Source organism: Callorhinchus milii, unplaced genomic scaffold, assembly GCF_018977255.1.
Source record: "Callorhinchus milii isolate IMCB2004 unplaced genomic scaffold, IMCB_Cmil_1.0 Scaffold10, whole genome shotgun sequence".
Taxonomy (NCBI): Eukaryota; Metazoa; Chordata; class Chondrichthyes; order Chimaeriformes; family Callorhinchidae; genus Callorhinchus; species Callorhinchus milii.
The window spans coordinates 20754247-20768177 of record NW_024704751.1 but is presented as its reverse complement, the minus strand read 5'-3'; the positions used below and the strand labels follow the sequence as shown (position 1 = coordinate 20768177).

General features: G+C 47.2%; 1 protein-coding gene across 1 annotated transcript in view; it reads right to left on the bottom strand.

The window, feature by feature from the left end:
• csmd2 (CUB and Sushi multiple domains 2) overlaps positions 1-13931 on the bottom strand; it is a 696667-nt gene that overhangs the window by 142459 nt on the left and 540277 nt on the right. The window contains exons 13-15 of the mRNA XM_042338904.1: positions 7293-7475; positions 6492-6818; positions 607-801 (exon numbers count right to left, since the gene is read on the bottom strand). Of these exons, the coding sequence (XP_042194838.1) occupies positions 607-801; positions 6492-6818; positions 7293-7475 (705 nt within the window). The remainder of the gene's footprint in view (positions 1-606; positions 802-6491; positions 6819-7292; positions 7476-13931) is intronic.

Here is a 13931-nt window from a genome sequence, read left to right as displayed (position 1 = left end):
ATCCAAACCAGACTGAGAGTTCCACATGGAGGTTTCCCTGTGACTGGAGTGGAATACACACTCTCTCCCCGGAGGGACTCCTGCTCACCTAATTCGAGTGAGTATCAAGCGCAGGTTGACAAGAGCCAAGGCTGGGGAGGGGACCCCAGATTGCGCGCCTCTGGCATTTAAGCAGCTAAACCCACACAGCTTGCCATTGAGAGCATATGATTGGAGGTCAGTCAGTGCATCAGGTCCAAAACTAGCAAGGTTCTCCAGTGACAGCAATTTTCTTCTTTGGTGGGTAACTGAGCCTGGCCAGCGGTATCTCATGGTAAGTTAGTGCCACTGGATTTCAGTGACGAAGGATACAGGCAATGATGACACAAGGTTAATGATATGTAAGAACATGCAATTTGTACAAATGTAATTTTAGTGTGTAAAAAAAAGGGACATACAAATGACACATGGAAAATGCTGGATTAGCCGGAAATCTGAATTGGACCCCTCTGGATTCACACAGTAAATCCCAGCCAGTGCAGGGCTGGTGATTGAGATTCCATGTTGACCTCCCAGGACAGGCCGGTGGGTAAGGAACAGACTGGCCTCAGGGGTAAAAGGCCTCACCTTCACATCGAGGCACAGCGTTGTTCCACACCACATTTCCGTCTTTCAGGACACACGAGATGGTCTCCGATCCGTGAGTCTTGATAAATCCTTCCTCGCAGAGAAAGGACACAGTGCTTCCCAGCTGGAGACTCGTCCCGAAGCGTCTGCCGTTCACAGGCACCCCGGGGTCAGGGCATTCATTGTGTCTGAAAGCTGAAAACACAACAGAGCATCATCACAAGTAGCGTGACCAGTGATCGCACAGAGTACAGCTCTGTGACCTCTGCCAAACAGCCATGATGAGGAGAATTATTCCAGAGGAATGTCAGCCAGGGCACTCGGAAACGTTCCTTTCTCTTCTCAAATCGCGCCGTCTTTAACATCCATCTGAACAGGCAAGCGAGAACTTGTTTTCAGGTCTCATTTAAAGGACGGCGCCGCTGTCAATACTGCGCTCCCCTGACCGAGCGTTACATTAGAGCATCAGTTTAGTCCATGAACTCAAAGACACAACGCTGGGGAGTGAACCCACAGCCTTCTGATAACCACTGAGCCAGGCTGATAAAAAAATGTTTTGGGTTAACTGGGGGTTTGACACATGCGGAAACCAAACATCATGCTCAAGTGTATCCAAATCAAACTGAGAATTCCATGCATCATTGAAATTCCAGATTGTTGAAATGGGACGTCAACTCTCTCCCTGAGGGGACACATCCCGCTTACCTAATTCCGGAAAGTATTAGGCGCAGGTTGGTAAGAGCCAAAGTCTGGGGTCCCCAGAATGTGTTTAGGGGTACCTACTGGAGTCTAACCAGCTAAAACCACATAGCTTGCCATTGAGAGTATAGTTTGGCAAGCTTCCCCGATACACAATGTGCAGCGTTTCCACAGCTCCCAACCATTCAGCAAGGATTACCAGGGCAGCCCTTCTCACACCATCCTCCAGTTATCTTGTTTTATAAAATGCTAACCCAGGCTGGACAAAGACATTTCTCTCCCTGGGAAAGCGCTAATTAGCCTCTCGCTCGCCTCGTTTTCTATATAATCTGTTTCGCTGTCGCTTTTCTCTTCCCCAATATCATTTTCTGATATTCTCATTTCAATTCCAAGTCTTTCCTTAATGATTAATGTCTTTCCTTTCATTCTGTTCCTCCATTGCCAACCTCTCTGATAATGGAGCACTGACCTTCCCCTGAGGGACAGTATGTGAGTGAGGCCCTCTCAATGATCGTTTTCTTGTTCTGACTGCATTATGCGCTCTGTAATCTCCAAAAATTTATGTTCTGAGCTGGGATAAATGCATCAGTTGATGGCACTCTTAATATAACAAAGAAAACCAGGAAAAGAAATGCCATTCAGGAGCTGTCAGTGATTTGTGGAGGGGATTTCAGGCTAATCAAAATAATAATAATTAATAATCTGCATTTTGATACACTGCTAATAACGTCAACATATCCCACAGCTTCATTGGAAATTGCTGTCAAGTGTAGTGACAATATTAAAAATGTAGGCAGCTAATTAGCGCACAGTGATGCCTCACTCAGAGCAAGGAGTGAGTGACCAACTTTATCTGGCGGATTGTCGGTCAGGACACTGGGAGAGAGAAAAACCCTTTTCTTTTTGAGTAGCTCCGTGGGATCTCTTACTCTCTTACGTCCACCTGAACAGGCAGATAGGATTAGTGGCACATATTTCAGTCACAGTGCCTGAGTAGGCAGCATTCTGACTGACTGACTGACTGACTGACTGACTGACTGACTGACTCACTCACTCACTCTCTGTCAGGACACCTGGTGAGATTTGTTACCATTCACTGTGTCACTGTGCCAATGAAGCATCCTCCAACCTGTGTTTCCTTCAACCAAAGTGTAACATTTAAAAGCTTCAAACAACAACATTGCATTTGTACAGCACCTTTCACGTCAGTCGCTGGGCAATCAGTGTTTCAGGCAGGGGGGAAGGAAGGTGACCGAAGGCACGGTCGAAGAGGAGGGTCTTGAGGTGGGTCTTGAAGGAGGCAAGTGAGGGGGCGATACAGAGGGACTGCTGGATGGAGTTTCAGAGGGTACCGGCAGAGCGGCTGATGGTGGGGCGGGTGAAGCAGGGGATGTTAAGCAGGCCAGAGCCCGCTGAGCGGGTGGAGCCGGCAGGTTGGCAGGGGGTTAGGAGGAGGTTAGGAGGTCGCACAGGTCGGGGGGAGCGAGGCCATGGAGGGATTTGAAAGTGAGGACCAGGATCTTGAACTGTATCCTCCGTGTGATGGGAAGCCGGTGGAAGTGGGCGAGGATGGGGGTGATAGGGTCGCTGAGCCTGGTACAGGAGAGGACACAGGCTGCAGAGTTCTGGATGATCTGCACCTATGGAGGGAGGAGTTGGGGGCCGACAAGCAGTGAGTTTGCATAGTATTCAAGCCCGGATGTTATGAATGCGTGTATGAGGCTCTCAGCGGCCTGTGGTGTGAGATAGTGGCGGAGCCGGGCCATGTTGTGGGGGATGTGGGGTATGAAGGACAGTTGAAGGTCGAACAAAATGAGGTTCCATATTGGCTCTGTGAGATGTAGAGTGCATCCATAGAGGGAGGCGCTGATGGGAGCCAAGCAGGAGGGCCTCGGTCTTGTTGACATTCAACTGTAAGAAGTTAGCTTTCTTTCAGAACTTGATGTCTGACAGGCAGTCTGTGAGGGCAGCAGTGGTCCTGCAATTATGGGTGGAGGCAGAGAGGTAAAGTTGAGTGTCGTCCGCATACATGTGGACGTTGACCCCATGTCTGTGGATGATGTTACCAGGAGGGAACATACAGATATTGAAAAGGAGAGGGCCAAGGGCAGAACCCTGAGGGATACCACAGGTGACGGTGCGGGGGCTGGAGGAGAAGCTGTTAGTGGCAGCAAAATGTGGAGTCCTGTAGCTCAGTGGTTAGAGCACTCGCCTTGCAAGCGAGACACATGGGTACAATTCCCGGCAGGGCAAAACCTTGGGAAAGTTTCCTTACTCCACACACCTAATAATAATCCCTCCAAAACAAACAATAATAAATTGGTCATTTTCAATCCACTGTTTGTGGGACACTGCTGTGCGCAATTGGCTGCCGTGTTTCGCCCACAAATATACAGTCAATTCACTAAAGCATATTCTGTGAAGAGCTTTGAGACGTCTCGAAGGCGTGAAAAGCTCTATATCAAATGCAAGGATTATTATTATTTATTATTAAAATGGAGACGGTGGGAGAGGTAGAATTCAAATCAGTCAAGGGCAGCTCTGCGAATGTTGAGCTGAAAAGACAGGTGGAATGGTTGACTGTATCGAAGGCAGCAGAAAGTTTGAGGGGGACAACAACAACAACGAGATTACAATTGTATAGGAGGCAGAGGGAGCCCTGGTTGCAAATGTTCAGAATGTCGTTAGTGACTTTGGAACTCAATTGTAGGAGTTTGAGGAGGGAATGGCGGGAAAGGAAAGAGCGAAGCTGGGACATTACCTCGTTCCAGGGACTTGGAGAGGAATGGGAGGTTGGAGATGGGGTGATAGCAGGGATGGGTCCAAGGAAGGATTTTTGAGGATGGGGATCATGCTGTTTTTAGAAAGGTGGGAACAATGCCAGTGGATAAGGAGAGGTTGTTGATATCGGTTAAAAGAAGGGCCAGGAAGCAGAGCTGGGAGGTGAGGAGATGGGGTAGGGATGGGGTCAAAGGTGCAGGTGGTGGGCTTCATTTTTGAGATAATAGAGGTGAGGGAAGAGGGGAAGATAGGGTCGAAGGTGTTAGGATGGATGGTTGGAAGTTGGGTGTGAGGCGGGGATGGTGAGGCGTGTAGCAGTGGATGGGGAGAGGTAGTTGAACGAATCCCTTTGAATTTGGACTCACGGAAGTCCAACATCTCCTCGCAGTTGGAATTGGAGGAGGATGGGCGAGGCGCTGGAAGGTGGATGGAAGAGGTGTTTAGTGGTGGAGAAGAGGAGCCTGGGATTGTCCTTGGCCTCCAAGATCATCTTGGAGTAAAAAGATGATTTAGCGGAGGCGAGAGCGGAGCAGTAGGTCTTAGTGTGGTCAAGCTGGCGATGGACCGTTAGGTTTGATTTGGTCCAGATGCGTTCGGTGGCACACACTTGTGCCTTGAGGGATCAGAGATGGCTAGTGTACCGGGGGAATTTATGGGAATATGAGACGGTTTGGGAGGTGAGGGGAGCAAGGGAATCAAGGATGGAGGAGAGGGCGCTGTGGTGAAGAGAGATCGAAGAGGAAGGCTAAAAGAAAGTATAACAACAACAACTTAAGTTCATACAGTAGGGCTACGTCTTGGTACACTCTGCTGGGACAGGGCTGGAAATAAAGCAGTGGGGGGTGGGGTGGGGGAGAGGTGGAGGGAAGTGGCTGTAGGCACCTTCAAAGAGGAAGGATTTGGGGGGAAATTTAAAGACATAGAGAGGGGGGTTGGGGGGTTGGATGAGGGCGATGAAGGGTGGAGGGGGTGATTTCCAGAGGTTAGTTTAGGAACTGAAGGCCGAGTCACCGCTGATGGTGGCATAGAGACAGAGAGAGAGAGAGAGAGAGAGAGAAAGCGAGAACATGGGTGGCAGATGCACAGCAAGAAGGTGCAAGTTAAAGGATCGGATGTAAAATGGCGGCTCACAGTACCAGAACGTCTCAAAGTGCTTTACTGTAGCTGAGCGGGGTCTGAGCTGGGGGGTGGGGGGGGTCGGGGGTGGTGGGCCAGGCGGGGGCTGGAATCTGGTGAGGTTGAGGTGGAGTATTCCTGGAGCGAGGTCCAGAGGGAGAGTGTGAAGGTGAGGCAGGGCAAAGTGGTCTGCTGACAAATAATGGAATGGAGCATCTTAATGGGTTATTTTCTGGAGCCAAAACGAGGATTAAATGCAATGGACTTTACAGCTGCTCGCTTGAATAATAAATATTAATAATAATCCTTGCAGCCCCTCATCCTGTCTGTCGATTTTCGGCCAGTTATCAGGTCGTGCTTCTTGCCCCCGACCCGCCCAGCTCTGCCCCACCATCGGCACTCTCCATCTGGAACTCTCCGGAAGAGCACTCAGTGAGCGTCCATCTGCCTCATCTCCCCTGCCCTCGGCCAGGCTTTCAGCCTATCTGTCCCCACTCTCTGGAACTCCATCCCGGAGTCTCTCCAACTCACCCACTGGCAAAACCTTCCTCTTTGACCGCGCCTTTGCTCCTCCTTCCCCTCCCCACCCTCTCAGCTCCCATCCCCAGCTCAGGTGTTAAACCAGGAGTGTTAAGCACCTTGGGATGCCCTTCCTGCGTGAGAGGCGCTATGTAAATAAGTGTCGAACTGTATTGTATTTGGTTCAGCGTCTTTCACATCAGGAACTTATCTCAAACTGCTTCACAGCAGTTACTGTGTAATGACCGCTGGGTGAGCACAATCAATTATTTGCACGACAACGGCCCATAAACGGTATATTCTATGTACGATGTGTTGTGCTTTTATCGCATTTGCTGTGGTCGAGTTTCCAAAAGAGATTTCAAGGCAGCGCAACCAAACAAGAACAAATAAACAACAACAACCAAACAACAACAACAAACAAACAAGAACAAATAAACAACAACCAAACAACAACAAAAAACAACAACAACAACAACAACAAACAAACAACAACAACCAAAACAACAACACCCAAACAACAGCAAATAAACAACCAACAACAAACAACAACCCAAATAACAAAAAATAAACAACAACAACCAAACAACAACAAATAAACAACAACAACCAAACAACACCAGCAACAAACAACAACCAAATAATGAATAAACAACAACCAAACAGTAGCAGCAGCAAACCTCCCACACTCACACAAATGCCGTTCATGCCCTCAAGCATCTCAGCCACACAGAATGGGTGTGGGGGCCGGAGCGGGAAGGGGTACTTACTTGTGAAGGTAATGTTGAAGCCTCGGGCGGCTGTGGAATGATCTGTCAGGAACTCTAACCGAGCCACGTGCCCGCTGCTGGTCAGAGGAGAGGGAACCTTGCTCCCGGAATAAGTTCCCAGGACAGGAGACTCGGGATTCAGCCCATCCTTGACAGAGACAAAGTCAAACTGCGGCTCTACGTCAAAGTCATTGAACGCCAGGTGAATTCGGCTCTCTGATTTGGCTATAATCAGCCACACACAGTGCATGTGGTTACCGTACTCCTCCGGGTAGTTGGGAGACAGCAGCACTCCCGATGGAGTCGTGAAGTTGAAGAAACAGGAGACTGACAGGGAATGAAACACACAGGAATTCCATCAGCACAAAAATGAATTTAAATAGTCAGAGAATGTTTTTTTAGTCAGCCTGGATGTCTGACATCCACAGAAACCCGTCACCATGCTTAAGAGTATCCAAACTAGACGGAGGGTTTCATGCAACCCACCTATACATGGAAGTTCCTGGGTCTGGAATCAAATGCCCACTCTCTCCTGAAGGACGTACTCTGCGAACCTAATCCCGGAGAGTATTAGGCTCAGGTTGGTGAAAGACAAGACTTAGGGACCTCAGAGTGTACGTTGGGGTAACTGCTGGAGTCTAACTAGCTTCAACTGCATAGCTTGCCATTGGTATCACGGTCTGGTAAACTTTCTGTGCACTGCTATGATATCTTTCTGGGCTACATGTGAATACTTGCTCACATTGAATGAGCCAATACAAGGACCAACAGAGACATGTAATGGTGGATTGAGGCACTTACACACACAGCTGGGTTTCTTTGCGGACCACTGGTTGTTCTTCTGACAAGTGATGGATTTTTGCCCCACGAGCTCGAAGGCCGGCAGACACTCGAACCTCAGCGTGTCGCCGTGCAGGAATCGACTGCCCTCTCGCTTCCCGTACACCGGCGTGCCGGGATCTCCACACGTTCCCTGCTCGATCTCTGAAGGCAAGACAAGAGGGATCGGAAAGGCTCAATAAGTTGGGTACAAAACGGTCAGGCTAGAGAAAACAGCTCCTCTTGTTCCACTCATGTTCATGAGATTTGGAAGTATTAAAGCTGAGAGCAGATGTCTCATGTAATGGCATCGCGCTTTCAGTCTGTCCCCACTGGCCTACCCAAACCACAATAACCCAATGAGATTCAGGCAGCGGGTTTGACACCCAACCTTGGACATTATTGGCCTCCCTGTCCAGCTCGCTCTCAAAATCTCTTCACCTTGCCCTCCACTCTTCCCAGGAGTTAATGGAGAGGGTTTGAAATGGAGAGGGAGAGAATTCGAGGGGTCATCTGCATCCTGTGCGATGTGGGGAACTACCTCCTGCTTCACAGCCGAATATCTGCCCAGGTTTTGTCATCATTCCGATTTCTGAAAGTATCGTCACAATTAGAGACTTGCTTCTGAGGGTGTGATTAACAGTGAAGCTGTTAACAGGGCTTTGTAAACACCAGAAAAACAGCCGCTTTCTTTTCCTCACTGAATGTCTTTTTCTTTATGATGAATGAGAACCTATTAAATGCTCACGATCTCTGTCACTGGTAACACTCTCACACCTCGCAGTCGCACCTCAATAGGCTGATTATTTCTTTGTTCATTTTAATTAGGCTTCATAATTGAATGTAAATAGGATGCAGTCACTATTTGTCCAAACAATGCGACAATGTGATGTACCTTATTCCCTGAAGAATTGAAACTGACCTAGTTTCCATTCATTGCAACTGACTCCAGGGGAAACCCAGTGTGTTACAATCACATTACACAAAAGGTTACGGCAAACACATGGCACTGAGCTCAGGTCTTTGAACTCAACCTAAGCTGACGTTCCAGCGCAGCACTGGGGGCAGTGCTACATTATTAGAGGGGGGAGAAGCAGGGTGATCGAAAGCACGGTTGGAGAGGAGGGTCTTGAGATGGGTCTTGAAGGAGGCGAGAGAGGGGGCGAGGAGGAGGGATTGAGTTCCAGAGGGTGGGGGTAGAGTGGCAGAAGGCTCACCTGCTAATGGTGGGTTAGGCGAGGCGAGGGACGTGAAGTAAGCCAGAGCCCGCTGAGCGGGCGGAGTGGGGAGGATGGTAGAGGGTTAGGAGAGAGTAAGACCATGGAGGGCTTCGTGGAGCAAGACCATTGAGGGCTTAAACCGAGGTGAGGTCCTTTCAACGCCTGTAAAGGTGAACGTTATTGCCAGAGGTGGAGTCAGTCTGGATGAGGAAGGTGGAGTTAACAGCATTACCTCCAAGCTTCGATGCACGTGGGTAATGTGACTACATACATGAATATGTCTACGTGCCCAGTGTTGTCATTGAACATAATAATAATAAGCATCGCATTTGATATGTGCGCCTTGAACATCAAAGTGGCTAAAAGGGGCTTTACAGTAATTCCTCCAAAGTGTAGTAATTGTATATTTTTGTCGACAAATGAGGCAATTTGTGCACTGAAATCTCCCACAAACAACCGTGAAGTGAATGACTTCTGAAACGTTAAGCGTTGCCAGAAAATCTGAAGGACTCTTGTCCAGGACGCCGGGAGAAAGGCTTTAAATTGTGTTGTGTGTCGGCTGATGTCCACCTGAAAGGGCATAGAGAGGACGTCAGTTGAACGTGAACGGGAAGTGTGCAGAGCTGAGAATCTTGCTCTGTGAAACTGGTTGCCAAACAGGTGATGTTTTCCAATAGGTCGGATTCCTGCCACCTGCCTGGGAACTGGTTTGCAGATCCCTGAACAGCAACCAGCCTTTAGCAATTCCTAAACCCACGCTGAACCTACTGAGTTTGCGAGCCACAGACTGGCACCTGTAAATCCACACAGCTCAGCTGGGACACCGCCATCTCTTCTGGCCACACTTAACGTTTCAATTGACAGAAGCGTGTCTGAACTGGATCCAGAAAAGTACTAAATCTAAGTGAAGCCCAACCCTTAACTCCCCAACATCAACAATTTGCACTTATACAGCACCCCTTACCCAGGGTAACGTCCCAGAACGCTTAACAGTGATGGAGCACGATGCCGAGCCAGGGGAAAAGGTGACTGTAGGCACGATCGAATAGGAAGGTCTTTAGGCGTGACCTGAAGCTGGGGAAGGAAGGAGCAAAGCGAAGAGATATCACAATACAACGCAACATATGTTGACAGGCTTTGCACGTTGGGAGGAATGAGATGTGCCTTGAAAGAGAGAGAAAGCGAGCGAGTTGGAGGGACTCCAGACTGGTTTTGGTTTGGGCATCAGCCACTGCTGAGCTGCTGTTGGTTGGACACACTGAGCAGGGCTTTGCTGAGAAGCAGCTGAGATGTGAGCCCTGAGGACCGGCCCAGAGCAGCGTGACCCACGAGCGAGCGGCGAGTTTGACAACAAAATGGACGAGAAGCTTTTGGAACGGAATCATTTGAACAGCTGCCCGCATTGGAGCAGTCCCACACCAGCCCGCAAACTGTGTGCAAGAGCTGTCGGCCTGACCAGTTGCTATTTACATTTTAAAAAAACACTGCACGGAACTGTCTCAGATACTCCTGCTTATGTAGTCTGGGCAGAGCTGCGAGTTAGGAAAAGAATCCTTTTATGTCTGACACGGCATCAGTCACAGGGCTCCCCTGTGGCTCGCTGTCAGTTCACTATCAGCCACTGTGTGTTCAGCTCACAGTGAATGTGAGCAGAGAGACCCCATGTGATTTAGGTCAACACTCAGCTGGATTCAAGCCAGTGTCTGAGTGAGGACAGTGGCCATACACCACAGTCAATAATTGGTATTACGCGCTTCGCTTTTCCTTTCTACCATTCTCGCCTCTGATAATAACAGTCCAATCTAATCACAACAACAACAACTTGCGTTTATACAGCGCCCTTCGCGCAGGGTAGCGTCCTGGAGCGCTTGACAGTGGCGGATTCTGACCCTGAGTCAGAGGGAGTGGGAGGGGGGAGGTGACCATAAGCATGATCAAAAAGGAAGGTCTTTAGGCGGGATTTGAAGGTGCGGAGGGAGAATTCGGAGGGATTGAGGAAGAGAGGTCCAGAGTTTCGGGGTGTAGTAGTTGAAGGCATGGCCAACAATGGTCATTTAACCAAGTGAAAGGGTATCGTAAACATAATAATAATAATCCTTGCATTTGATATAGCACCTTGTTACATTATTGAGACTTCTAAATGTGCTTCACAGGACAAACTGTAAAGTAAATTGATTGCATTCTGTGGGCAAAACTCGGCAGCTCGTTGGCAAAAGCAATGTCCCACAAACAACCGTGGAGTGAGGATGAGGATTGACAGCCAGCATCGGTGGGAGACAGAAACTCTCTTAATAATAATATAATCCTTGCATTTGATATAGCGCTTTTCACGTCTTCGAGACGTCTCCAAGGGCTTCACAGAATATACTGTAAAGTGAATTGACTGTATATTTGGGGGCAAAACACAGCAGCCAATTGTGCACAGCAGTGTCCCACAAACAGTCGTGGATTGAAATGACCAATTTATTATTTTTTTTGAGGGATTATTATTAGGCGTGTAGAGTAAGGAAACTTGCCCAAGGTTTCACCCTGCCTCTTCTCTTGTCGAATAGTGCCATATGATCTTCAACATTCACCTGAACAGGCAGATGGGAGCTCGGTTTAAAGCATCATCTGAAGGACGTCAACTCTGATAATGCAATACACCCCCCCCACCCCCACCGCCGCACTGGGGTGTCAGCTGAGACTATGTGATTCTAAGTCCTGATGTGGGGCTTGAACCCACAACCTTCTGACTCAGAGATGAGTGTGTGACCACTGTGCCAGACTGGCACACAAACAGTCAGGGAAAAGGCCACAAGATTGATGAATTTCCAGCCACGAGAGTCTTGCTCAGCAGAGGTCTCCCCTCTCGGGACACAGACACAGTCCAGGACCGCAGTGTCCCAACTCCTCCTGGCTTCTGTGAAAGAACAATGACTTTGTTCGGCTACATGTTACACAGTCACTACACCTTGCAGCAGCTCCTGTCAAACTGAGAATTGTCAGTGACAGGTGGAGATTTTAAAAGGAGGGGTGAAAAAAAAAGTGAACTCACTGCTAGAAGCTGTGATTGAAGCCAACAGCATCAATGTATTTAAGAAGAAACTTGGTGAATACATCACAGAGAAGGGAATAGAGGGTCTAGACTTATGTGGAATATAAACACCGACACTGACTGGGGGCGCTGATGGCCTATTTACACATCACCCAATGTAATTACGTTTTGCACCATTCAGTTCAAGAAATGCTGTGGGGATTGTGTATTTCTGTCGGTGAAATATTTTTAGATTGATTTTTGGCATGAAGATTTAGTGTTAGAAATCCTGAACAGATTTTTTGAAAAATATATATATGTGTGGAGTCCTGTAGCTTATTGGTTAGACCAGTCACCTCGCAAACGATTCCTGAACGGTGCAAAACCTAAAGCAGTTTCCTTACTCCACGCACCTCTGTAGGAACCAGGTTGTTAGTCAATTGACTAATCACTTTCTGGGAATGATAATCCCTTAAAAAAACATGTGGTCACTCAATCTACAACTATTGGTGGGACACTGCTGTGCGTAATTGGCTGCTGCATTTTTCCCACAAAATATACAGTCAATTCTATAAAGCTCACTGTAACATCTCAACGATACAAGGATTATTATTTTTATAAAGGTTCAAATTTTGCCAAGAAAATTTGGTTTATTTAAGGGTGTAATGACGCTGAGAGCTGAGTCACCAATAGAGAAAAAAAACTTTCAGAAAGAAGAATTCCTAATTGAATTTACGTTTCCAAAAAAAGGATTCACATCAGATCAGATTGAAGGTCCTGAACATCACAGAGACAGATTATAAGCGATTGCACCTCATCATCCGTCTTGTTCTGCTAGTGAATGCAATACTGTAACTTGCTGGGTTTTTTTATATATGAAAAAGTGGTTCAGTTACTTTGGCTTGTTGACCTCAATATCTGTTTAAACAGGGAGAAAATGTCCTGGATTTGCTGTTCACAACAGGCACCCACTATCCATCCATCTCTGACATAAAAAAGCACAGCTTACTGCTCCCTCTGTAATAGAGAAACCAGACTGAACACACTCACTGCTACTAACAGGAACAAACCATGACTTCTGATTCACACGCTATTTATCACTCCTTCCTCAAAGCATAGCAATGTCCCATAATCAGACGTGAAACAAATGACCAATTTTGTTCTCAGCCAGGACATCAGGAGAACTCTCTTCTCTTTTCAAATACAGAAGTGTCACAGGATCTGTAACATCGACCTGAACAGACACAGACAGCACACCTGGGTTTAAGCTCTCTTCTGAAGAACTGCACCTCCGAAAATGCAGCGCTGCCCAGCATCAGGTTCGAATTTGAGCAGAAACAGGAGTCTGTGCGAATCCATTACAAATATACTATAATAAACACAGATGTCGCTGGGAACACTCAGCATGTCAGGCATCTATGGAGAGAGGAAAGTGAGTTAACGTTTCAGGTTGATGACGAGTTCTGACGGAATGTCATCGATCTGAAACGTTAACTCACTTTCCGCTCTCCATAGATGCTGCCTGACCTGCTGAGCCTTCCCAGCGACATCTGTTTTTATTTCAGATTTCCAGCATCTACAGTATTTTGCCTTTTTGCCAAATATACCACGTAGCTTTTCAGAGACTTCATCATATCATGTAAAACCACAACAAACCATTAGAGTTCAAAATTAAGATCAGTGTTTTGCTTTGAATGGAAATTATCAATTGATTTTATACATTTGCTCCTTAATCCCTTTATAATTATTCTTCGGGATGGTAAAATAATTTGTTTGGTATTGCTTATTTGCATCACAAAGCATTTTCTATCAGTGGGCAATAGCTTCACAGTCTCGAATCGATGAAAAAGAATAATAATAATCCTTGCATTTGATATAGAGTTTTTCATGTATTCTCGACGTCTCAAAGCGCTTCACAGAATAGACTAAAGTGAATTAACCGTATATTTGTGGGCGAAATGTGGCAGCCAATTGCGCACAGCAGTGCCCACAAACAGTCGTGGCTTGAAAATGACCAGGCACAGTAACTAATACTATGTATTGTATAACTGTAAATGAATATAACTGAAGCTTACGGCATTACAGGAGCCAGCACGTGGGCTGAATAACGCCTCCTGTGGTGCGGGGGTTATAATACAATATTTCTAGAATTAATCATTGTTCCTTTTTTAAGGAGTTGTACTTAAGGAACAGTTTATTGACTGGTCAGAAAATGCGTCCTCAATAACGATAATAATAAATGTATTTGATATTGCACATGATGTGTCAGCTTGTCTCAGTCCCCTTAACTCTCACCTCAGAGTCAGAAAATTGTGGGATCAAACCCCATATCGGGGACTTTGAGCTCATAGTCTAGGCTCATCCTCCAGTGTGGTGCTGGGGGGG